Source organism: Desmodus rotundus, chromosome 9 (assembly GCF_022682495.2).
Source record: "Desmodus rotundus isolate HL8 chromosome 9, HLdesRot8A.1, whole genome shotgun sequence".
NCBI lineage: Eukaryota > Metazoa > Chordata > Mammalia > Chiroptera > Phyllostomidae > Desmodus > Desmodus rotundus.
Window position 1 is genome coordinate 19,149,254 of NC_071395.1, and position 26,225 is coordinate 19,175,478.

Consider the following 26,225-nt stretch of genomic DNA (forward strand, 5'->3'; position numbering starts at 1 on the left):
AAAAAGAAGTAAAACAATCACTATTTGTGGGTAACAGGAATTTATATGTAGAAAACCCTGGAGACTCCACAAAAAACTCTTAGAAGAAAGAAACGCAGTAAGGCCGCAGGCCACGAAACCAATGTGCAGCGCCCGCTGCATTTCCTGCACGTGGGTAACGAACTGTCAGAACGAGGGATGAAGAAAAACTCTTACGGTCGCAACCAGAGGGATACCGAGGAATAAGCAAAGGATGTGAAAGATTTAAACACTGAAAATTTTAAGATGATTCTGAAAGAAACTGAAGATGCAAAAATGGAAAGACATTCCATGTTCATGGATTGGAAGAATTAACATTGTTAAAACATTCATATGACCTAAGGAGATTCAATGCAATTCCTATCAATATCAAAATCCCTATGGTATTTTTCACAGAAATAGAACAACAACAAAAAAATCCAGAGGTTTGTAACGGTGCCACAGAAGACTAACAGCCGGAGTGAGCCTCAGAAAAAAGGACAAAGCCAGACACGCCACATGCCCCAGTTTCAAACTATACTACAAAGCTACAGTAATCAAAAGTTTGACACAGAAAAGTATAAAGATTTTCAAATTCTACTACCTTAAAATAACTATCATTAATATTAGATGAGTACCATTCCAGGCATCTTCCCATGCATATGTACCAGCTGAAGAATAGATTCTTTATTTAAAAAAAATAAATCATTTTTTTCCCACCAGAAACTCAAAAAACAAAGAACAATAAAAAGCAAAACCACCAAGGCGGCGAAAACCAAGGCAGACATCCTTAGGCAGCGCACCGCTCCCACCCTTCTCATCAGGCCTTGGTCCCCTGACGGCCTCGCAGAAGCTGGGATTCGCCTTAGCCCCTCCCGACTCACTGGGCAACTTGGTATGGAATCCAGCTGTCGGCATCTTCCAGCATTTTCCGTCTCTTTCCCTTAACCTGTCCTATGCAGTGCACTGGTTTTGCTTTTGTTTTTGTTTTCCTTCTTTTTTTGGTAGGGCAAGATGAGTGGAAAGGGGAAGATGTTTCCCCCTCCCACTTCAAATGCTACAATTCGTGTGCGCTTTCATATACATACAGATATTTCCTGCCCTCAGGCCATCCAATCTTTCTGCTGCTGCTGAACAATGTCATAAACATTTGTATTCCTCTGACATCCAGGCAGCCGAAACCCTTTCCTGAACGTGGCAAGGGCCCTGCAGTTGAGACCTCACTTGGTGGCGGGTACACAGAGCCTTTATTAGTTCCTGTCTCCAGTGTCACAGCAAAGAAGCCAGTGTATGCTCCACGGTGCCTCACAATTAGCCAACAGCAGCCACTTTCCCAAGCCTCCCTTTGTAATCTGCCACTACTGTCAGTGTGTATAAACATTAAATGCAAAAGGAACCATCAAAATAACACTAAGTTTCTGGCTGATGCATTGACAGCTGTAGACATCTGAGGCTGAGATCCGGTGGCCACCTTGGTGTCCTTTATCTTTCTGGGTCCCTATCTGTCCGAGTTTTCAGAATTCCAGGAATCGCTCACTTACCTACGACTGTCAGGCGGCGGTGCAGATGAGGCACGGGCCACCTCGGATGATGGTGTTGTTTTTCACACACACACTGAGTACGCGTGCAAACTTTTCTCTAAGCTCACGGGAGGCAGCCTGCCTTACCTCACCCTCCTGGCTGAAAGACTGGCTTTCAGGACAGCCACACAGCGGAGAAAAAAAGAGTCCCTGGTACTGGGCTGGGAGGTTGCGGAGGAGGATGAGGACGGAGAGCACCAGAGTGCTGGGAGGCAGTCGTAAGCCCCCAGAAACTTCAGGGCCCAGCCTTTTACATAAACAAATGTTTGGGAAACATTCCAGGGGAAGCCAAATAATAACTATTCCCCCAGGTTAGCAAAGATGAGAAGCAAGTCTCCTGCCCAGCTCATACTGGCTTTATTTCATTTGCTAAATAAACTATTTCTACCTCTCAGTATAAAAATAGCACTTACAAGCATTCAATACTTGAACTTCGAAATTCACTTAGTGATGGCATATGCGTTTCACATAACACCTTTACTGGGATGGCAGGGCAGCCAGAAGCTTTAGGAAGTGTGGACATACCTGTTTGGCTGCTGCTGAAGAAATGGCTTTCCTGTCCAGCAGGTTGAGAAGCTCGGCCAGGGCAGACGGTGTGACAGGACTACAGCCCCCGAAGGAGAGAGAGTAAATTTACATAAATTTACATATCACATTGTCAGCGTATCCATGTAGAGTGATTCAGAATTGGAACACCTGATTTTATAGGGTTAAATAATTAACCCCCCACCCTGCCATGAAAACAACAGGCCAAATTGGGTTCTATTTTATTTATTTATTTTGTCTTTTAGGATACAACACATTTTTGTGAGTGGTGTGTTTCTTTGTTTTACCACCCAACAATAACAGCTGTTTGGCAGAAGTTGTAGCAACTGCTCAGTTTAATTAGTCAGAGAAAGGAGGTGGCTGCAAAATTCATGAGCCATAACAGAGAATGGAAAAAACCCAGTAATTAAATATTTTTCAAGGAAAGATCAGCCTAAAAACTACTTCAAACAAAGCTGCTAACAAGGTCGATTTTTTGAGTGTTTCTGTGCAAATATAAATTCTTTTTAATTGTGAGAGCTTTTCTGGAAGGGAACCCATGGCTGCCCCCCATATCTCTGGCCGTCCCCGTGGGCATCTCCACGGACTGTCCTCTCCCGCAGGCTCACAGCAGCTGGCGGGACACAGAAGGGCCCAGAGTCTGTTATCTATACTCCTAGCTATACTCCCGGGACATGACTTATTTACCACGTTTCTATGATATGAAGGCCAAGGAGCAAGCCAACACATAAACTGTCATAATTCACATCCAGGGGTGGGGGTTGGGGGGGTAGTGAGCACCTAGATTAGTGAAAAGACAACACTCAATGACAGATTATTTCTTTTAAAGTATATGGTATTGCTACATCCAAACACATCCAGCAACTGGGCTAGTGAAACCCTCTCTCTCAGGTCATTAGGGCTGGTTTTAAACAGATAGGAACAACTCATAAATAGCACATTAGCGTGTCTGTGTAAATGAAAGCTTCTGAAATGCGTAATGCCACTTGAAAACACCTTCTGTTTAAGTCTTGGTTGCCATCATTTACTATTAATTTCTTGGTAAGCTCTTAGGTAATAAAAGAGAAACTACCGCTTAGCCTCTGCCAGTTTTGATGAATTTCAAACTCATCGAGTGCAAGTTAACCAGGTACGCCTTACTGTGGTCTGGTAAGTACAGAGAAGCCTCATTAGGGGTGCTCATTCAGAACTGCTAACACACTGAGGCAGACACCATTTAAAGTGTCTGTTTGTCCCAAAGTACACGTGGATAAAGGTGATTGCAAGTGGAAATTAGGTTTGCAGAGTGCTGGTGTTATTTAGTTGGCATCTGGAATGTCTGTGAAGTGCTTTGATAAAATCTCAACAGCAAGAGGGGCAGAGGGCTGGGAAATAAACTGAGACCCTTTTCCCAGCCTCCCACCCTTACTGACAAGTAATGCAGGATCAGTTTTTTTTTTTTTTTTTAATGCAGGTTTCTGGGATTTTTTGCAATTCTAGAAAATGCAGCGGCCAGTTAGAGTGTATACTGTGTAGAACCCTAACTGGCACCGACGTGGAATGGGGTTTCTAGAGCATGCAAAAAAAAAAGGCACCTGCTCCCATGCGAGCCGGCAATAAAGGGCCGCTGGGACAGAAATAGAGGATAACATGATTAAAAATACTTTGCATTCCATCTAATGACCTTAACACATTCGTTAGGTCATAAATTCACACTACAAAATACCTCCACTGACCTAATTGCACTTGGGACTTCTCAATCACCTTTTTATACCCACAATGCTGGACACATGGTAGGTCAATAATATTTATATCATGGAATTCTAGCCCCCAACAGGGATATCTGGTATTCTGCATGGGCCAAATCCAGCCATGCCAGGGCTAACCTGGAGTGGGGCGATGACGAAGACCTATTCCTGTCTCACTCACCTGAAAGACCCCCCATCAGATAAACACATACACCCACACATGGAACGCAATGGCAGCAGCAGCAGCGGCTACTGATTGGCGGCTGTCAAAGAACACTAGTTTCTGGAGAGTGAACGCATCTCCACTGAAGAACGGTCCGGCCCTGAAGGCCTAAGCTTCGCATGCTTGTCTCCAACCCTGAGGCCAGCGTATCTACAGAGCCCGGGAATGGGGTACTTCATGTCTCCCCACCTCGTCCAGTCCTCCAGAGCTCTTTTAGGTCCACAACTCCATCCCCAGCCTGGACTGTGGGGACAGACACCTCCACCACCTGGCTAAGCTGTACTTGAGAAATGTGCTGCCATCTCAATCCCCAAGGTCATCTCAGGCCCAAAGTCCCCCTTCTCTGCTTCTGTTAAATGGGATGCAAGGAGCTCCTAGAGGAAGATACGGACTTGGACATCCAGGGGGCTGCTGATGCCCAATAACCCTTTTATCTCGCTAATTTCACCCCTGACCTGGCTCCCCCACTGAGGCAGCTGTTCTGGCAGCTTCCTTTCCACCCGCCCCTTGGCACACACCCTCACCTCCCACTTCATCAGAGCATCAGCTGGTGCAGAATCCCGAACTCGCAACTGCGCCACCTCCTCTTCCATCAGACAAACCTCTCCAGCCTGCTCTCTGCCCCACCACTCCCACTCCTAACAATCTCACTCGACTTGGATGCCTGCTTCCTCTCTCCTGTGGCTTTAATCCCACACCTTCACAACTGCTGAGACCTTCCCTATCTTGAAAATGTCTTCAGGCGATCTTGCAGTCATGTGCCTCTGCATGGTTTTGTACCTCATTTCTTATCAATAAAGACCTGGCATCGGTGGCTACTACTAACCCTTGTCAGCATGTGGTGGGTGGATTCTAACCCTATCCCTAAAGCTGTCCTGTTAAAAATCCCCTCCCCTTGCTTTGTTGCCAAACATACAGCTCTCCCCTACCCTGCTGCACCCCATGGGCCACCTTTAGACCCCCTTGTGAAAACCCTTGCCTTGGGCCTCCAGATTCTCTTTCTTCTTCTTGACTGACCCTCCTCTGCATCCTGCCTGCTGAGGATGAGGGGCTTCATGCTGCTTGCTGTGGTTCCCGGGCTCTACCTCAGTCTGGTGAAGGAGGGAGCGCATCTCTTCTCAAGACTGTCCTCCCTTGTGCAGCTCTCTCGGCCCACTAAATTCAAGCCTCTCGAGGGCTCCCATCTCACCCAAACCTGTTCTAAACAGCCCACGCCTCTCGGTTAAAGTCCAGAGAGTCTCAGACCCCTCCTCAGCCACCTTATCAGGCTGCCTCCTCCCTGACAGCTCGCATCTGCCCCGAAGACTCCACGTTGCACTTACACCTGACTATGTATTGGCATTGCCCCAAGTGCCATGCCCAGCCTCGCCTTGAGATTTTCCCACGTGCTGCCCCTTATGCCTGGAACACTGTTACCCTTGGACTTCGCCTGACTGCTCTACTCATCCTCCGCTCAGGGCTTAGCTTTGCTGTTGCCTTCCCTTCTCAGAGCCCCTAACTCACTGCTTTGCAATCACCAGCTTCTAGGCTGTCGGCTCTGAAAGCAGAGACGGTGTCTGTCATGGTGATGTGTCTGAATTAACATTGGCTGAATGAACAAAGGAGAATGCTCAGATCTTTACGTCCCGTATCCCTGTCAGCTGCAGATCCACGTAACAGACTGCTCGTTGGTGTTCCCCATGAGGGGGCTGTCTTACAGGCAGTTCCAACCCAGCATGTCCAGAAAGGAACATGGTATCCCCCTTCCCTGGCCCTCTCAACTATTCCTCTTCCTGTACCGCCCACTGCCCTTCATTCCACTCCACTGCCCGAGCAGGAGGCGTGAACGTCGTGCTGGTATGAGATGACTGCTCTCCCTGAGCTCCTCGCACGTCAGCCCTGCTACCAATCACTCTCTACTGACCATCTTCTTCAATAAAGGTCTCTAGTTTTCCTATTACAAGCCTGAGACCTTCTAGACCACATATAAGTAAAATCACACGGTATCTGGCTTTCTCTGGTTGGCTTGTTTCACGCAGCACAATACTTTCCAGCTCCATCTGTGCTGTCTCACAAAGGGAGATTTCCTTCTTTTTATGGCTGAGTAGTATTCCATTGGTGGATGTGCCACACTTTCTTACTCACTCACCTACTGACTGGATTGGCTATTATAAATGATGCTGCCCTGAACATGTGGGTGTGCAGCTCTTTCCAATTAGTGCCTCAGGTTTCTGCGAATAAATTCTCAGAAGTGGATTCCCTGGGTGATAAGGCAGTTCTATTTTCAGTTTTTTGAGTAAATTCCATACTGCTTTCTGCAGTGGCTGCACCAGTCTGCATTCCCATCAACAGTGCAGGAGGGTTCCCTTTTCTCCACATCCTCTCCAGCACTTGTTTGTTCATTTATTGATTATAGCCACTGTGACAGGTATGAGGTGATATCTTGTTGTGGTTTTAATTTACATCACAGAAAATGTCTTAAACACAGTTTCCCAGTAGAGGCTTACATTGTTTAAAAGGCCTTTCCTTTAAAGTCTGTTTTGCCACACACAAAGTATTGCTACCCCAGCTTATTTTTCATTTCCATTTGCATGAAATATCTTTTTCCATCCCTTTACTTTTAGTCTGTGTGTATCTTTCATTTCGAGGCGAGACTCTTGTAGACAGCATATATATGGGTCTTGTTTTCTTACCCATTCAGCTACCATATTTCATGTCTTTTGACTACAGCATTTAAGCCATTTATTTTTAAAGTGATTATTTATAGGTATATATTTATTATCATTTAATCTATTAACTACTCTCCCCCCCCCTTCTTTTTAAAGAAGATCTTTAAAAAGATCTTAGTAGGTAAAGTAGGTAAAGTAGTCTTGGTTGTAGGTTCTTGCTTTTGATCACTTTGAGTATTTCATGCCAATCCCTTCTTGCCTGAAATGCTTCAGTTGAGAAATCAACTGACAGTCTCATGGGAACTCCCTTGTATGTAACTATCTTCTCCTGTGCTTTTATAATTCTCTGTCTTTAACCTTTGGCAGTTTACAATGTGTCTTGGTGTGGGCGTCTTTGGGTTCATCTTGTTTGGGACTCTCTGTACTTCCTGGACTTGTGTGTCTTTTTCCTTCACCAGGTTAGGGAAATTTTCTGTCGTTATTTCTTCATATAGGTTCTCGATCCATTGCTCTCTTTCTTCTCCTTCTGGTATCCCCTATGATGCAGAGGTTGGTACACTTTATGTTGTCCCAAGGTCCCTTAAATTCTCATTTTTTAAAGTTCTTTTTTCTTTTTGCAGCTTGGATTGGGTGTTTTCTGCTACCTTGTCTTTCAAATCGCTGATTCAACCCTTTGCTTCATCCAACTTACTATTTATTCCTTCTAGTGTATTCTTCATTTCAGACATTGTACTCTTCATTTCTGACTGGTTCTTTTTTATGGCTTCTAAGTCCTTTTTCAAGCTGTTGTAGTTCTAAGTTCCCTGAGCATCCTTATAACCATTTTTTGAACTCTATATCTGATACATTGCTTGGCTTCATTTCATTCTGGAGATTTTTCCTGTTCTTTCATTTGGGGCACGATTATCTCCTGTTTGGCTGCCTCTTTGTGTTTGTTTTTATGTATCAGGTAGATCTCTATGATGCCCAGTCTTGGTAGGGTGGCCTTTTTAGCAGGTGTCCTATGGGACCCAGTCTCCTGGATCACCTGAGCAGGGTGCTCCAAGTTCCTTGTGTGGGTTATGGGCACCCTCCTGTTGCAATTGAGTCCTGATTGCTATTGGCCAGTTCATGTGCGGGGTAACCCTTAGGTTGGCTGACTGTGGGGATCAACCCCAACCACAGTGTACAAGCTGCTGTGTACAGGTGCTGACCACACGAAGCAGAGTCTACCTCAGCAAGGTCTGGTACCTGCCGAGATCTCCCTTTCAATACGCCGCTTGTGAAGCTGACTAGCTCCTGCTCTGATGTTTTCTGAAGCTGACCACTGGGTGTGCTGGCTCTGGGGCCTCTTGGGAGGGACTCCAGTGCAGACCAATGTCAGACCCTACCTATAACTGGTCCTGGGCAACATGTTTAGAGCCATAAAGCAATCTACACTTTGTGGCTGCCTGGATGTGTACAGGAAGGACCAAGCTGCATATTAAGGCTGCCTTTTACCAGCAGCAGGCCCAGGGGCAGGGCAGCAAAAATCCCAGGGCACCCTGAGATCTGCCTCTGCCTGCCTATTAGGCTCAGTCACTTAAAGAGCCTCTGATGATACTGGAGTTGCATGAGACAGGCTCTCAGTGAGTCATCAGGTAGGGGCGACTGGTGTTCACCAGACTGATGCAGGTTCACACTTGGTGCCAGTGCTGGGTCTGAGGCCACTCAGCAAATGTCCCAGGGTGTGCCAAGTCTAGATGGCACCCGCTGGGTGTTTACACACCTTTGTGGCAGGTGGGGTATCAGGGAGTCATCAGGGAAATGCCAGCAGAGTTTATCAGGCCCAAACAGACCAAGATTTGGCCAGGTGAGGGGAGGTCTCTGCACCAGTTGGGCATGCAAAGGAAAAATGGCCCCCATCCTAGAGCCACGCAACTCAGTCTCTCCCACATTCTGTCAGGAGCTGGGAAGATGGAGCCAGTGGATCTCCCATGATGGGCAGGTGTTGGTCAGCCTTGGGGGAAAGCATGGGGAGTGGCCCCCACCCCAGAGCCACACAATTTAGTCTTTTCTTAATTCTGCCCAGACCTTAGCAGGACAGAGCCACCACAAGTCAGGAGGTGGGACCACCGGAAGCCCAGAGGCTGGTCTAGGGGATCTCCCACGAGAAGAAGGCACCAGTGAGGTTCATGGGAAAGTGGGGGGATGGCCTGTCTCAAAGCCACACCACTCAGTCACTGACACCCTCTTAACCTCCTAGACCTCTACATCCCAGCTCAGGCAGCTGGTTCCTCAGCAGGGTATGAACTCTGCAGGGTGGGGGGATGGGGAGTCCAGCTATGCATTCCCCCAGGCTGATGGTCTTGGAGGGGAGTGCTCCACCCAAAATTGATGGCATTTGTGGTGTGGGCAAGGGGCTCAGCAGAGGAATCTTAGTGGCTATCCCTTTGGCTCTCTCTCCAGAGCCACAAGCCCCAGTCTCCCCTCACACAACTAGTCTGCTCAGCCCTCTCTGTGCTAGAGTGGCTGCGAATGAGATTTAGTGCATTTGCCCTTTAAGAGGGCACCTGTGTCTCTAGCACACTCCTGTCTCTCCCTGGTAGACATAATCCCTGCCAGTTTTCATAGTCAGATGTTATGTGACTACCTTTTCCTAGCTCTGGGGCTCTGGGCTCCAGAGCCTGGCTTGGGGTTGAACCAGGCTCCACTCTTCTCAGGGGAAACCGTTGCAGCTGAGACATCCCTCCAGAATCTCAGCCACTGCCTGTGGGAGTGGGGCCAGCCCTTTCCCCGTCTCCACCCTTCCTACCATCTCAATGTGGCTTTTTCTTTAAATCCTTGGTTATAAGACTACTCTTCATCGACTTTCAGTTAGTGATTCAGGTTGATTGCTCTCTATTTTAGTTGTAATTCCAGTTTGGTCCTACAAGCAGGTGAGTATAGCTTCCACCTACTCCATTGCTATTAGGGATCTCCCACTGTCTGTTTTCTCATAGGTCTGTAGGCCCCTCAAACTTGCCAATGCCTGTCTTGTTCACACGCAGGCCCCAGCACAGTACAGAGGACAGTGTGGACAGTCAGAGACTTGAACAAATAAACGCATTTTCAGATGTGATGGAGAACAGCTTTCAGAATTTAGAATTCACAGGCGATGCTTGCTTGCATCTTGTCAGGAGATCCTAGGGAGAACAAGGAGAGTAATACACTGGCCCTGCCCCATTTCAGCTGCTTCTGGACACCGAGTTCATCACAAAGGAAGAAGAAATCCCCTGACCCCACTCACCTCTCACTGACGGCAAGGTTCTGTTGCTTTAAAAAACCCAGGAAAGTGTTGAGGACCCAACTAGTCACTTTTTTGGGCTCTGCCCTAGTTTCTTTGATCACATTTTGGAAGAACTCCAGTAGGCCAACTTCATTCTGTGAAGAAAGAAAATTTGTGTAAAACCTCCAAAAAAGTGAAAGATCAGCATTCTGAAGGCAAATCAAACTGCCTACCTCTGCCTCCTCTGAGACATTAACCTATTTCCTAAACGTGAAGATGTCATCAGAAAATTCTGATCACTTCCAGGAAATAGCAAGTATTCTTCTACTGTCACCATGCATTTTTACAGCATTTTCTCACAGGAATGAACCTATTTCGGAGCCGTGACTCTGTGGACCAGAGGATGGTGACATCCACCATCCCCTAAACCTGCTTCCCTGTCAACGCCAGCCGTGGGTACCCTGTACCCTTCATCCTTGGGCCCACAATGTTTGGCCTGGGTTTACTGTCCAGTCTCTTTCTAGACTCCTGCTGGAAGTCTTGGTGATTGCTAGAAAAACAAGGTAAGAAAAGCAATCAAGAAGAAACAAATAGAATATTCCAACTCTGAAAAACCAAAAGTGGCTTGTAACTGTACTCATCTCCATATCATGCCAAGAGGTGACAGAAACAGTTTTCAGAATGAGGAAGAACATGGGTACATGTGACCCACTTAGCCCACATACCTGGTGGAGGGAGGAGCAGCTTCTAGCCTCTGAATCAAGCTAGGCCCAGCTGCCTGCCTGTCATCTTGCTCCATGCAAGCCATCAGCTGGGTTGAGTCTGCCCGAAGAAGACTCTACTGTCCTGCTCTGAAGTGTCAGCTCCATGTGTCAGAGGCCATGCTGCCCTGTTAACTCTGCAGCTAGAGCTAAGTCAGCGCTGGGCCACAGCAGCTGCTTGGTAGGTATCAGTAGAGGAACCAGTGTCTCCCATCACCATGTGTATTCTTTCAAAATCACATGTGAACACTCATTCTTTATCTTGTTTACCTTTAAATATTAGAAGTGCCACCATCATGCATAAGAATAACCCCAAGGCACTCATCAAGTTACACACTATGGCTAACTGCCAGCTCAGATAGATCTGGCAGAACCAAGAAATCTGGCTAAGTCCACCCCTTGTTTTTCAGTTAAGAAGAAGAAAAGCATGTCCTACTTGCACAGGGAAGGCTGAAGTTTCCAAATGCAGAGGAGACATATTCTAAGAAGACTTTCCTAGCCTGCTGAAATTCAGATCAAACCACTTTTTCCTTGAAATATGAGGTCTGTCTGGAAAGAGCCTAGCCACTGTTAATATAACGAGAATGGTTTGTGCAACACAGATGTAACCTGGCAGCCAAGGAGAGTGGACTGGAATGCACATGTGTGAACAATGATGGCTTCACTGTACTAGTCAGTGGGTGCAGCAGACGCTGTCGAGTGAGCATGTGTACTGTGTGGCCCTCGCACTCAAAATGACTGAGCCAATATACAACGAATCTGCATCAAATTTTGCATTAAGCTCGAACATTCCTCCCTGGAAACTATTCAGATGATTCAGAAGGCCGCAGCTATGGGCAACTGGTGATTGGCAGCTTCATCGTGACATCGCACCTGCTCATATATCACAACGCATGCAGAGTTTTTTCGCAAAACATCAAATCACCTGGGTGACTCACCCCCCCTAGAGTCCAGATTTGGTGCCCTGTGACTTCTGGCTTTTCCCAAAACTAAAATCATATTTGGAAGGGAAGAGATTTCAGACTGTTGATGAGATTCAGGAAAATATGACGGGGCAGCTGATGATGACTGGGAGAACTGTGTGAGGTGCCAAGGTGCCTCCTTTGAAGGGGACTGAGGCTTCATTGTCCTGTGTACAGTGTTTCTAGTATCTTGTATCTCTATCTTTCATGTTACATGGCTGGATACCTTATGGACAGACCTCATATTCCTTTTTAACTTTATACTACAGGTAAGCTTTTCATCTTCACCCATTTTAGAGAACTTTCACTTAAACGAAAGAACCTTCTGGAAAAAATGAGATACTAGAAGCAGCAAGACACAGTAACAAAAATGCTCTGAAAACTTAGCTGCTATAAATGCTGTAACATGCACACAGGCACACAGCTGCTTAGTAGAAATTCCGTAATAAAAAAATCTACATGCCCTTTGTAACAGATAAACTCTCTGGTGACAAGCCAACTGAATAATCCCATAATCATCTCTTGAATCTCTTTTCAAACCAACGCTGTTATTCTGCTCATGCTAAACCAGGGCAGAGGCCACCTCAACAGCCAACACTTGACTACAGATAAAGGCAAAGGCAGACAGCCTGAAAAGGAAGTTCTGCTTAACTTATGGAAAAGTATTCAAACCTCCATAATGCTCCCCAAACCACTGGGGAAGTAGAAAACTGCTATGCAGCCCAAATCAGACGGGAAGAAACCCTTTGTTCTATCCCAGACAGGCTGGCCACTCGTGAAAAGAGCTGTCAGGAGAACTCTCTGCCAGGAAAAGGTTTTCTAAATTCACCTAGAAATATTGCACTTGAACTCGCAGGCTTGGCAGAGTTGCTGGGACGTGATGAATATCTAGTCCTCTCCCCCTGGGTGGTTTTTTATTGGATGGATAACTTGGCAAGTCAGATTTCTGTTTGTCTTTTTGTGTCGGTGCTGTGATGAAGCCTCTCGCGCTGTGCTGTACTCCACTGGAAGCACCCGTGGGCTCTGCACAGCCTGTGGTGAGCACGAACACCTGCTATCGTGACCCATGAGCTGCAGACAGGGCTGAAGAAGGCTGAGCTGCTGCCGCCCAGATAAGTACCGATCAAGAAACAGTCACATGTGGGTGCCTGCTCTGGTTCTTTAGATCCAAAGCCAGCTTTTCAGGAAAAAATACAAAACATTCAAGTAAGGTCTTCTTAGTTTTTCCGAGATAGGCACATGCTAAGAAACTTGGCACAAATCTCAGAGGTCCCTTGTGAACGTGGTAGTGCGGCCATCTGGTCCCCTCAGAAAGATAGTGGGCCAGTAATTCCCGTACATAAAAAGTGTATTACGTGTAAGGCAGAAAGGCCACTGCACTGGCGGACCCTTAACGTCCTTCTCGAAGGCAACAAGCAAACCTTCGACGTAGCACTATAGCCCCCTCCGTCAGGCACAGCTGACACTTCAGCAACACAGTGTGTCAGGTCTCTGGCCAGTTGTCCCTACAGGGGAACTAGAGCGGCAGGGACAACTGGCCCCGCCTTTTGGATAATACCCAACAGTCTTTACAGCTCTGTGCCAGGAAGCATCCTTTTCACATTTTATCAGATTTCCCAAAGCATTCCATTACACTCAGAGCCAAGGCCAGGTCAGCCTCTTAGACGCTCCCAGAACCCTCCACTGCTAATGGATCTGTCGGCTGGTCAGTGCTGGTGTGAGGCCAGACAGAGGGAATCAATCACCTCGCCTCACTGCCTGCTCTAGGAAGGAACCCCGATTCACCGTGGCGTCGGGCCCTGGAAGCAATGTGCCCCAAAGGTGTCTTTTGCTTTCTGCCTTCAGAGATGATAAAATGTTGGAAGACTATCCAGTTGGAGTAAGATGAAGGCTGATTTTTCAGCTGCCACACCCAGTGAACCTGATGACAGGGCAGAAATTAGCTGGTCTATATTTAGAAGTTGAATGAAACCGGATAGAGACAGCTGCCCAGCAGCAGATTCGGAGAAGAAAAAGCCCAAAGTACAAGCTGAGGAACAGCTGGTTATGTGGCAGGGTGACCTGGCAGCGCAGCGACCCTAGATTAGCAGTCTGGGCAAGGCTACTTGGGAGACACGGGATCAGCAGCCAGCCCTGCAGGGAGCTACACAGAGCTGCTGCTGCAAATGATATTAATGATAATAATAAACTTTAACAGCAATAATAGGTATCGTGCACTATTCTAAGTGCTTTCTCTACAGTAACTCAATTTAATTCCCAAAACGACCCAGGGAGGCAGGTAGCAGAATTCTTTTACAAATGAGGACACTGAGGCACTAACGTGCAAGAGGTCACAGCACGCAAGGGTTGGCCTCTGTGGTCTTCGCTCTGAGCCCCCCACCTTCCTGGGGATGGGCCCAGTGCAGCACCAGGCATGCCGTGAGGTGACTCACTCACCAAAAGAACCCACTTTCCCACCACTTCCATCGTTTTCCTTGATACCTGCCAGCTGTTCAAAGGTTCTCAACATATTAAAAATGTTGGGAAGGGCTTTAGCAATTAGCTTAGAAGTGAGGAGAAAAGAGCAAGTTCACTTTCTGCCTCTGCCAGTGCACACTAGGCCACATGGCACTCTGCTGCAGCCCAACACACACCAGCTCCCAGATCATGGAGGGAGACAGCAGTACCCACCCCCGTGCCAGAGCTCCCCCATCCTCTCCTCTGCATCCCCTCCACAGCCTCTCCTGAGGGAAGTTACAGAGAGCACGCCCACACCAAGACAATGCCCCACTCTGAAATACCTTCTGACACGACCAAATAAATTCCACGATTGCTCAAACAGTTTTCATGGTAAGTGCACTGCATTCGCTGCACTGACTCCTCTAACACGACTAACACGTGGTGGGTTTACACCTAACCGGGCAGGGCTGGCCCGTGGTGGGTGCCGCTGACTGTCCAGGGGACCCGCATCTGTGGACTGAACGACAGTGGCTCCAATGGGGCCAGGCTCTCCCAGGCTAGGACGCATCATTCTGTGGAGGTGCCAACACAAACTGCCTCCATCTGCCTCCGCCATGTGGCAGGGGGTTGGGGTGCGCAGCCACCGAGCATTTCTGGAGACACGGTCAGAAGGCCCACCGTGTGCGTGTCAATGGGGGCTCTGCTGTTCCCTCGTTATCCCTGTGAATTTGGCCATTCTTACAATGGGAGAAAAACAGAACACAGACCTACCAACTTTGTGATAAATGGCCCTGGAAATAAGAGCGAAGGTTAGTGCTGGGGTGGAAATGCAAGTGCGGGAAGGGCTCTGAGACAGTGGTCCAGGGTGGAAAGCAGAAGCCGTGGCTGGATTAAGGGCTGGAAATTACAGTGGGTGGCGACTTGGATCTCTGCCGTGAATGAATCGCCTCTGCCTTTTGTGGAAACAGAAGTGACTGTGGACATCTTTCAGTGAGTGAACCAGAAAAAAGTGACTCATCAGAGGTGTCTTCAGGGGGGAAAAACCAAAGGGAGTCAATTGGTGGTATGAGGCCGGTGGAGAAGACACCATTCTCCATGCATGTCAGGAGGAAGCCAGAGCCCCAAACCGTCACCGCGACATCCAAGAACACAGGGATCCGCAGAGGTTCTGAAACTGACCCAGAAACACCCAGGGCCTGCCCTCTAGTCTGTCTAAACAAATACACAGCTACAGAGTTCTACAGTCCTACTGTGGTCCCCACAATTTCCACTCCTGGGCCATGTTCCCAGCAGGGCCCGGGAACCCCTAAACTCTGAGCACAACTCTGGTCCTCACAATTTCACTTGTGCTCTTTTCCCAGCACAGCTGGGAAGCACGCACATCTGAGTTCAGCACAGAGTCCCGTTCCATGCAGGGAGTGTGCTCACCTACAGCTGCTTAGACGAAGGTGAAAATGAGTTTATATTCTCCAAGATGCATTAACTGTGAGAGATGTTGAGGGAAATCAACTTGGAAATGAGACTTTTCCTTGGATAATCAAAATCCATATAATTTAGGAAGTAAAAATTGACAGCAGACAGGAATAATCAGACGACTACATCTGCAAAAATGGGACACAAAAAAACATGTTGTCGAGAAATCAGTTCTGATTGTGATCACATTTCAATGTCCTTAAACACACAGCTGTCCAGTACGCCCAACATGGGGGCAGCCTGTGTTACTTCAGGATGCACTAGAGGCAGAGCCCGTGGGCTCCCTAAGGTTAGGCACCCGGGACCTCACTCCTCCCTGCACTCTGGCCCCTGGGGCAGGGCCCTGTGGGGTCAGGTGGCTCTGAGCCCAGCGGATCCTCATCTCCGAAAGCCTTGTCGCACATCTGAGATGAACTGCTGGTGCTACAGGAACTAAGTTAGAAGATGCATCTTTTTATTCAACAAAACACTGGTTGTTTTTCCAGTGCACAGAATGACCATGAACGCATCCAAAGCTGGCAAGCAGTGGATGCAATGTTATAAAATGAAGGATAAAATCAATTTTGAAAATTGCATGGAGCTGAAATATGGTGGGTGATGACGCTGGCTAAATGGATTTTCCTTCATTGGTTGTTAGAGGGCTTGTCCTTCGCTCCTCAGGAGGTTTGGGCAGTCTAACACCAGTCAATAGGGTTTCAGAAGCTTTTCAAACTATTAAGGTAGCACTGCCTATGGGATATACAGGTATTTACCAATGGAAATTATGTTATAGGCAATTCAGCCAGAAAAAACCCCAGGCCATTTCAAGCTTACTGGAGACTCACAACTGAACTCTTGGAAAGCAATCCATTTCATAATCAACTGTGGTCACGATATCCTTTCCGCCTCTGTTCCTTGGAGACACCTTAGCCTCTCCTATGATGCCAGAAATACAGATTATGACCTAAACCGGGAATAACCAGATGGGGAGAAATAAGGTTGTTCCAGGACTACTCAAGGCTGCACCCACAGACAGACACATGTGGTGGCACGGGTCACCGAGTGGACGGTCCCTGTCACACTCTCCCATAGCGTCAACGGGGCCATGCTGGACCTTTCCTAACACTCTACCCTGCCTGGCTCTCAATGTGTCAGCGGTGCTCTGCCCTCTGGCAGCATTTTCTGGGGCGTCTGCTTGGCCACATTCAGACTGTTTTTAGATTCAGGGAGGGTTCTTCTGAGTCTGTTATCTTTGGGGGAAGCAAATCACTCCCTTCCTCTTTCAGCTGGGAAGGCACAGCTCCAGTTACCTCGGCAGAGCCCTCTTGGCTCCTAAGTGTCCGAAGTGAGACCTGGAATCCAGAGTGTCTGTCCCTTGGTCAGCGTTTTAACTCCCTGCCCTGGAGGGCTACCCAAGAGTTAGAGGCAACATGGGAAAGATAAAAGCTCTTACATTTGACAACAGCAAAGCGCGTGTGGCGAGTACAATAGGCTCTCAGAAAAACACTACATTAGGGATGCTGTACCCTCCCTCCCCTAAGAACTCCCCAAAAAGAGGAGACTGAAATCCTTGTACTGACTTCACACACAGCCAGGGACCCTGTGAGCTCATACCTGTTCCTCCCATGTGCTGAGCCACATGACTTGAGGGTCCAGGCCAAATCACCTCCACACCCCACACACCTGGCCCTGCGTGGAGACCCTCCTTAATAATTCTTGCAGAAGGTGCCAAGTACCTAAGGCAGAAAGTCTGAGAAACAAAGCTGCAAGAGGAGAGCTTACACTTCTTTTCTGATTGAAGTTTTTTCTACTTAGAAAATGGACATAATTTCTGCTTTTCCTTAGAGTTGACTGATTTTCACTACATTTAGTACATGGCACTTTGTTTATTTATAAGGCAGTCAGGAATCTTAAAAACCAAGAGGAGTGGTCAAAAAGTTTTAAATGACTGATGTGCTAAGGCTGTCCTTCAAGGAGCATCAGTGGGACTGATACAGCATTAATGTCAACAAGAGGAAAAATTCTGTTTTCTGTCCAAAACAGCTAAGAACCTGAAACATTCTCTCTACTTGGCACTGTGGCGCATTACAGGTGCAGGCAGGCGGTAGAGCTTAGAGATGAAGGGCCTGGGCCCTGAAGCCAGCCTGGTCTGACCTCGGCTCCCCCGTGGCTTAGGGAAGTGCCTCAACTCCTTGTACGCAACCACTCAACCACCGTGTTAGGCTTCCTCCTTTGTAAAATGGGCAGAACAACTGTACGCACCCTAAGAGGGTTGCTGGAGGACAGTGGGCCGCCGTAACCGCAGAGCAGGCGGCAGGGGGACCGCCTGTTGTGCGTGCTGCTCAGGCAAATGGCTGCCCCGAGTTTGCGTGGGCTGAGTCAGGTAAGGCAGGGTTTAGGAGAGATGCCCCGGAAGACGCCACCCTGGGATTGTTTGCTAAGAAAAACGCACATGCGTATAATCTCGATCATCTTAATAATTGCTCTTGGATATACTGACTCAGAGAAGGACTTGCTATGCTATTAGAATTCTCCCATTTTCTAATACCTGAATCTCAGCTCCCACATTTCTGTTCCTTATTCCTTACATGAGGCCAGAAATCAAGGCAATTTGACATAAATAGGGAAGCACGGTTAGCTAACTAGGGTGAAGTTCTGGTGGAGCATGATACTTTTAGGTGGCTGGGGAGGAAAAAAATAGTTAAGACAGGTTTCTGTTGGGAGGGGAATATCAGGAGGCTTTAAGAGAGAAGATCGGAATGTAAATTTGATTTAATGTCCGAATGAAGTCAGCTCAGAAAATGAGTCAGAGAGACCGCGTGATTTGCATCTGGTCCTGGTACGTGGTGTGGCTGAAGCAGCAACCCAGGTCTTCCCACCTAGAGCTCAGTGACGCAGGGGTCATTCCACTATTTGCTGGTTGTCGAAAGGGCGGTTCCTGTATCTGACCTTTGGAAACAGGGATGCTTTTATTAGGAACACTGCTTCTCCTAGGACTTTCATGAGTCTTGTCACAGTATCCCATGCATTTACTCATCTGGCCTCCACTCACTGAACGAACATGCACCAAGTGCCTATGTGCCGGACATTGTCGTGGATGCTAAGATATAATATTAGAGTTCCATTAATATCAAGGGTAAGTTAACAATAAATAACTCAGTGCTTACTGCACACTAAAATGACAAGATAAACTAAAGGGTAGAGTTAAATTCTGAACTCATTATTTGTGGGTAAGGCATGTGCATGTGGGTGGGTGGGTACGTGCTTCATGCTTAATTTAATAATCAATGCAAAGGCACAGCGCATGGGGCGGAAGCTCTGCGAAGCGCACCTCCGCCACTGCTACTTATTTAATGAATACTCCTGGGCGCTCTTTGAATTGGAAGATGGTTCATTAGATTTGAGCATCTGCCCTTCTCAGCAATCTGTTGTGTTTCCAATGAAGGCAGGAAAAAACACAGAGCATACCTCTTTCGGGTATGTTATGAGTAACTCAGCTTCCAATGATTACAAAGTCATAAAGAGCTCAGGATGCCTAATTTCAGGAAAATGATTTGTCTGAATCATTCTCTTCCCATTCCTGTTGAGTTCTCTTCTTCCCCATCTCAAAGGTTTCAAGTACTATCCCTTAAAAAAGAAAAAACTAACCACCTAATTATGTTATTTTTAAGCTATAAAAATAAGCGTATTTTTAAGATATCAAAAAATGAGTACCTTCAAAAATGGCTCAAAAATCACCTTCTTGAGGTTTTCCCTCTTGCCCTAATCAAGGCAATCACTCCCTCCTCCAGGCCCCCCACATCATATACTTATATGCTGCAACCCGCCCCTGGGGCTGGGTAGCTGTGGTGTTGTGTGTGTATAGAGAACTTCTTGGAAAGTAAAGAAGACATCTTTTTCTTTTTTTAACTGTCCTTGTCTCAGTATGTACCACACAGGAGAGGGCAATGAAAGTGTTGACATGAACAGACAGAAGGTGAGTTTCCCTAACAGGGGCCTTCAACTATGAAAACAGAAACTCACTCATTTGCCCCCCCTCCGCAAACGTTTACAAGGCCTCCTGGGTCCTGGCCCTGAGAAGGACGCACCAGGGCAGCTGGGGCACGAACACGAAGGTGTAGATGGCCTGCCCCCAGACAACTTGCTCCGTGCTCTTCAGGGGCGGCGGTGACAACCCCACAGAGATGCGCTCTGAAGGGAGCATCTACTTCCAGGCGGCGCCTCAAAGAGAGATGGCCACATTCATGGGAGGAGATGCAGAAAGGTCCTTTCATGTCTCTTATGATGAAAGCTGACACACAAAAACAACACTTAATGTTCTATTTAGTGGATTCTTCTCAGAAACCCATCTTGGGGGAAAAAAAGAAAAAAGCCAAGAAGCCTGAGTTCATCACTCACCACCTCCAAAGGCGGCCCCCATCCACCTGGTGGAACGCCAAGTGGAGAGAGGTAACTGATGCCTGTAGGCTGAGCAGCCTCAGTCCCTGTCTCCGGTCCCCTACAGAACTTGGCAAATACGTCAGAAAATGAAGGACCAGAATTTAGCATTTAGTTTTTATTCTGGAATTTATTTTGAGTGGGCTGAAAATTCAAGTGATCAAGTTGGTGGAGAAGATGTATAAGCCTGAAACCCAAGGTTTGTTCAATCAACCTAGGAAGAACGCAGGTTAAAAGGTGTTCTGTATGAGAAACTGACAAACTAATTCATACAAAGACCTGGCTGTAAGCACCGCTGCTGTGCTCTCAGTGCTGAGTAAGAGTGGGAGGACGCAACCATCCCTGCCTTCGAGGCGCTGAACAAGATACACCAATAAATAATTAAAACACAATGATAAAGGTGCCACAGAGGTCGGAATAAGACAGAGGCAGCCTGCAGGAGACGGTGATCAGCTCTGCCTAACGTATGAAAAATAACGGATCGTGCCTAATCATTATCGGTAGAAAAAAAGGAGTTTTCACACGAGACTCTCTGATTCTTGTCAAATTAACCGATTTACAGATGATAGAGAGAAAAAATCATTCATTCAACACACATTCGACTGAGTCCCTTGTACCAGAAATGCCTGGGTTGCTGTTACGGAAGTAGACATTTATGTAGAAATATGTACATTCTAACACCCTCAGATATTATCAATTAAAAGGAAAAGCAGTGCCGAATTCCATGGACTCTGCTGCTATACCTAGTCCCTAAAAGATGCAGCAGCAGCGTGCCCCGCCCCCTCCTGCAGACAAGCAGAAGACAACTGTGCCAACGCTGTGCTCAGGGGGACCGAGACACTTCAGTGTTGCCGCGACAAAGAAAACTGCAAAGCCCCAGGCGGCTCTGAAGAGCAGGGGGATGCCCATGCGGACCTCAGCGGTGTCACACTCTCCAGTGCCCCTTCAGAGGCATCCTCAAGCCTTCAAGGACTGAAACTCTTAGCCAGAGTTCTCAGCACTTCACATGGAATAAATGTTTTCTTGTACAACTGGTAAAATGACGGGCTGGCTTTTGAGAACCTAACTTCCTGCCAGACCCTGTCCTGGTTCAATACTGCTAGAAACACTACACATGGATTTTCTGTTGTCCTGCAGACACAGGGGAAAACACTCACCCAAAACATCTGAATGCTCCTCGAGAAGCCTCATGGCTGCTGTGAACAGCTGAACACTTCTACGCAGAACAAATGAGACACGAGATTCTGCTTCCAGTTTGATGAGAAGCATTACGTTTAAGGGCACTGAGCGAAGGTTAGCATGTGTTGTGCTCAGAAGCATCTACCGTACGACCGAGGCAACCTGCCCGCCCACTACACAGTGTCACCCCGAATGCTGAGCTGGGTTACTGAGCCCGATGAATACTCACCAGTAAGGTGAAGCTTTGTTCCGGCAGCATCCCATACTGCTGAACGAGCTTCTCCCGGGTCACGCTGGGGAGCTCGGGGAGCTGCTCCCGAATCTGGTCAATGTTGATCACCTGCTGTGGGTCTGTGCCAGCAGGCAGAGATGCTGAGTCGTAGAGCAGCAGGGGAGGCAGGTTGGGTTCAGGGATAAACCTAGGCAGAAAGGAGACAGGGCCTGGCTCTGAAGTATTCAGTTTGGTAAGAATAAAACCCACCACCAGCATGAAAGTGTCTGTGTATAGAGGCCACTTACTTGCAAATATTTCTAATATGTTACAGTATCAACGGTGGCCCTTTGTTTCCTAGAAGCCAGTCTTTGCAAATGTAAACTACAGCCAGACACCAACCCTGCCGCTCTCCGTGCTTAGGAACTAGTGACGAGGGAAGAAGGCACAACACGGCTGATGCCTCACTGTGGTGTGTAACTGTGGATAAAGTACGTCTCCATGAAGACATGTGACCAAATGAGAACAACTCATCATTGGGGAGAAAGATGACCTCCCCGATTTTAAAATTTCCAACTACTTTTCAGCAGTATTTGTGTAATAAGTGCAAAGTCAAAGAATAAGAAAACATTTTCTTGAGAAGTAGGAGAAATGAATGGATTTTGCCTAAATATAAGGTAGAAGCTGGAGGGGAAGGAGGGAGGGAGGGGTGAAGTCCAGATGGGGGATGTTTAGGGCAGTGAAACTATTTTGAATGACACTGTCATGCTGGATATATGTCACTACACATTTGTCAAACCCACAGAATGTCCAGCACAAAGACCAGCCCTAATGTACACTATGAATTTTAGTTAATGGTAAGGTATCACCTTCGGTGCATCAATTGTAACAAATGTACAACACTACACGCTAATGCAGGATTTATTAGGGGAGACGGGGGAAGAGGAAGTATATGGTGTCTGCTATACCCCAAGGAACATACAGGAATGCTCTGTAATTACCACTCAGGTCTGGTCTAAACCTACCGCTGCTCTAAGAAATAGTCAGTTGATTTTTTAAAATGCGAAGCTGCACCACTGCACATGATCTCAGGAAACAAAGATGTCCTTCCCTCTGTTTTATTCCAGCATCTATTGTTTGCTCTCTGCTGCTTCTCGTCAAAGGGCTCGTGCAGATGCAGGATCACGCAGAACAAATGGTGGCGCCGAGGTGACAGATTAGAAGTGTAAGCAGCCCGTCACCTTGATGCCCAATCTGTGCTGTGAATCAGTGGGACTTCTGAAAGTGAGGGAATCCTGTCTATTAACCTGAGGGACCGAGCAGAAGCCGCTGGCTAAACCAAAAGTCTACTCCCTGCTTCCTAAGAAAGCAGCGGGGACAGGGTACCGGCTTTCTGGAGGACGAAAGTTCTCGGGAGGAACAGACTGACCCTAGGAGATCACAGAAATTAACACCATCCCCACTTTGACAGACACCACGAGAGGAGTCCTGGGGGGAAGTTCACGCTAAAAGTTTATGAGCTTCTTCTTTCCCACGTCCTCAAGGTCAACAGAAGCTACAATTACATCTTCCTGCATGTCACCAAAGAAAGGTGGGCTAACCTCCACCTTTGATGCACGAAACTTCAATTTTCGCAGTCTGCTAAACTGAATGGGGAAAAAATAAAAGCTTCATTTATCTTCAACCTGTCCTTATTATTTGCTTTATTTCTGGATCTCATAATAAGTCCAAGTTGTTTAATTTATCAATTAAATAGCACCACTTGAAGTTTGAAGGAAAGTGCCAGGAACAAATACATCTGTTTTTTCATTTCTTCTCAAGGAACTTCAGTGCCTTACTGAATTTGCTCCTGAATGTAAGAATAGGATCAGGCCAGCCCCCACCCTCAACGGCCATCGTCTTAGCTCAAGGGCGAGTGAACAAGTGTCTTCCATCAGCTGGATGGCCTCTAAGAAGGGACTCCAAGGCCACCAACTTAAGAATATATTCTTTCTCTCAGTGTACACTAAAACAGGAAGTCTAGATTTTCCATCATGTAACAATAACAAAAACTGGTTCCTAAAAATCTACCCAGGATCATTAGGTTGATCTCTAAGCGGATCTGAAATATGCCTCTAACCCCAAGTACACAATGCCACTTGACAAGACGAGTAATCACCTGTAGTCTTGTTTTCCTTCCTTGTCTCTCATCGGCACAGTGCACCTGTGGTAGTGAAACAAGGCGAGGTTAAACAGACTGCACCGGGCCTGGCCGGCACACACTCAGAGAGGGGATTCCCTACCGTAAGGGACACAGGCAAATTCCAGCTATTGAGCCTTTCTTGGGAGACACTTTGTAATGACATTAAGAAATAATATTAAAAAATAAAAATGTTTAGAATGCTAATTAAAAAAAAAAAAAAAACCTGCTTCAATGCAAAGAGTTTTTAACCAGCTCTAAGTCTAGGCTTTTGAGCTTTGCTTAGTCTTCTGCTAAAAGTATAAAATCCGCAAAATTTCTGTGTTAGAAAAATTAGAGTCAATGTTATCTAAACAAAAAAAGGCACCTCTACAACCAGCTCCATACTCTTATCTACCTCTGGCTTAAATTGGTAGGGCTTTAGTTTGATAGAAATTGAGGAAAGAAAAATTCTTGCTGCGAAGCAGGTAACCGGAAGCAAGGGCAGGGACAGGACCTAAGCCTGGCACTGTGTAACAAGTTGGGCTCAGTTTAAACCTTTCACCAGCCCTCTAGGGCCTACCCCCACCCTGTAGGACAGGGCCCCCACCCGGGGCTGTGAACCAGTATCAGCCTGTGGCCTGTTAGGAACCAGGCCCCATGGCAGGACGTGAGCTGCAGCGCCACCATTACCGCCTGAGTTCTACCCTCCCCGCCCCCCCTCTCCGCCCCCAGCACGGCCCCTCCCCGCCATCCCTGGAAAAACTGTCTTCCAGGAAACCTGTCCCCGGTGCCAAAAAGGTTGGGACCACCGCTGTAGGATGCAGTATTTTCTTAATTTTACTATGAGGAAACCGAAGTGCAGAGAAGCGAGACACCTTCTTCCGAGTCCCCTGTCTGGTCTTTGGTGCGCCCAGCTGAGACCCAGACGGCTGCACCCAAGGCACTTGTCAGTGCAGACTCACCCCAGCTTGTAATCAAAGGAGCGAGTTTCATTCAGAATTTCACCTCCATTCTCGAGTTCTCTGATTTGCCTCTGGATTTCATAATCTAAGAAAAACACAGTAATTTAGTATCATATTTTTAATTCCTTTCATCCAACCAAGCAATATTTAAAAGCCTTTTAAAATCTTTAACTCAAGAAGTAGTTATCCACCTCATTTCTCAATACCTAGGCACTGTATTACCTCACACCACAAGTCAAGGGTGAATAGAGTGCAATAGGATGTTTTGAGAGACAGACACCACATCCACAAGACTTTTACCACAATATTGTCATAATTGCTTAATTTCATTATTAGGTATTAACGTCTTACTGTGCCTGATTTATAAATTAAACTTGATTGTAGGTGCGTATAGAAGAAAACACAGTACCGATAGGGTTTTGTGCTATCTGCAATAGCAGGTGTCCACAGGGGTCTTGGAGTATGTCCCCTGTGGACAAGGGGACATACACTACTGTACACGGTACACTCTATTTTCTTGTTTCCACATAGAATAATGGTGCTTAAAAGGGTCTTTTAGGAAACACTACTCCTACATTTTTGAGAAAACTTGGGTTCAGAGAGATCAAGTGACCCAGTACAGATCACACAACTGAGCAGAAGGGCTGGGGCCACTCTCCGGGCCAAGTGACTCCAGATCTAAATCGTTGCCTGTCAGGAGTTCTTGTCCTGGAATCCCCCGATGCCAGCTCAGAGGGCCTGGGCTGGGCCGGCAAATGGAGAAAGACCTATGGGGAGAGGAGCCTAGCAGACACCCAGCACCAAGGCCCCCATGTAAGGGAGGTCCTCTCAGACCCTTTGTTTCAGCTGGGCTGCCAGCTTCCACAGCCACGAGTGAGCTGAGGCAGGGCCAGCAGAAAAGCCACCAAATCCGCAGAACTGGGGAAAGTTAAATGGCTGTTCGAGTCTCTAAGGCCTGGGGTGGCTTGTCACGTAGCAGTAGATAACGGACACAGAGACGCGCACTAGGAGTAACAGCTGACGTTCACCTATGGCTCTGGCCAAGAACCTGGCACTGTTGAGATTCTTCACTTCAGTTCGAACGCCCAAAGGCTCCCCAGGGCGATGCACAGATACATTGGCATCCACTCTCAACTGGCCCTCTGAAAGGAGAGAAAACAGATAATTCTTTAGAAATTCTCTAAAAGGCCACATGGTCTTTTAAAGGCCAACGAGTCTAGGCAAGCACTATCTACTCCCACTTGCCGTCCTGTTACAGCAACCTAACCTCAGAGAAGGTGTGGCCGGTCCTGCAGTGCAGGGCTGGCACTTCTACCTGCGTAAGAGGATTCCGGTCCTAAAGCTTGTGCAGTGTGCGTGTGTGTATGTTCGCAAGTGTGTATGTGTGTATTTGTGCACATGCAGGAGAGAGAAGAAATTCTGGACACACCAGCTAGGGAAATCTCTTTTCTTTCGTGCCCAATAAGAAAAAAAAACTCTGTTAAAATGGAGATTTGCTCAGCAGTTTTATTCTCAGGTTCTTCCCGGAGTGTCAGAGCTGGGTTGTCAGGAAGGCCTCAGCAATGACTATCTGAGGCCCTGTACTGCTCTCCACTGGAATGTGGATTCCCCACAGTGATTCCGGAAGATTTATAAGAGAGTCCTTGAGCATTTACAGCTCACAGGCAAGAGCCAGAAACCTGTACTGTAATGACCCCTTCCTTCCACTAACACG

At 47.2% G+C, this 26,225-nt stretch overlaps 1 protein-coding gene across 1 annotated transcript in view; it reads right to left on the minus strand.

Moving 5' to 3' along the window:
- The window catches only part of GATB (glutamyl-tRNA amidotransferase subunit B), a 72,846-nt gene that overhangs the window by 9,524 nt on the left and 37,097 nt on the right, over window positions 1-26,225 (minus strand). The window contains exons 6-11 of the mRNA XM_024568614.2: window positions 25,540-25,653; window positions 24,512-24,596; window positions 23,547-23,591; window positions 21,407-21,596; window positions 9,969-10,102; window positions 2,103-2,181 (exon numbers count right to left, since the gene is read on the minus strand). Coding sequence (XP_024424382.2) covers window positions 2,103-2,181; window positions 9,969-10,102; window positions 21,407-21,596; window positions 23,547-23,591; window positions 24,512-24,596; window positions 25,540-25,653 — 647 coding nt within the window. The remainder of the gene's footprint in view (window positions 1-2,102; window positions 2,182-9,968; window positions 10,103-21,406; window positions 21,597-23,546; window positions 23,592-24,511; window positions 24,597-25,539; window positions 25,654-26,225) is intronic.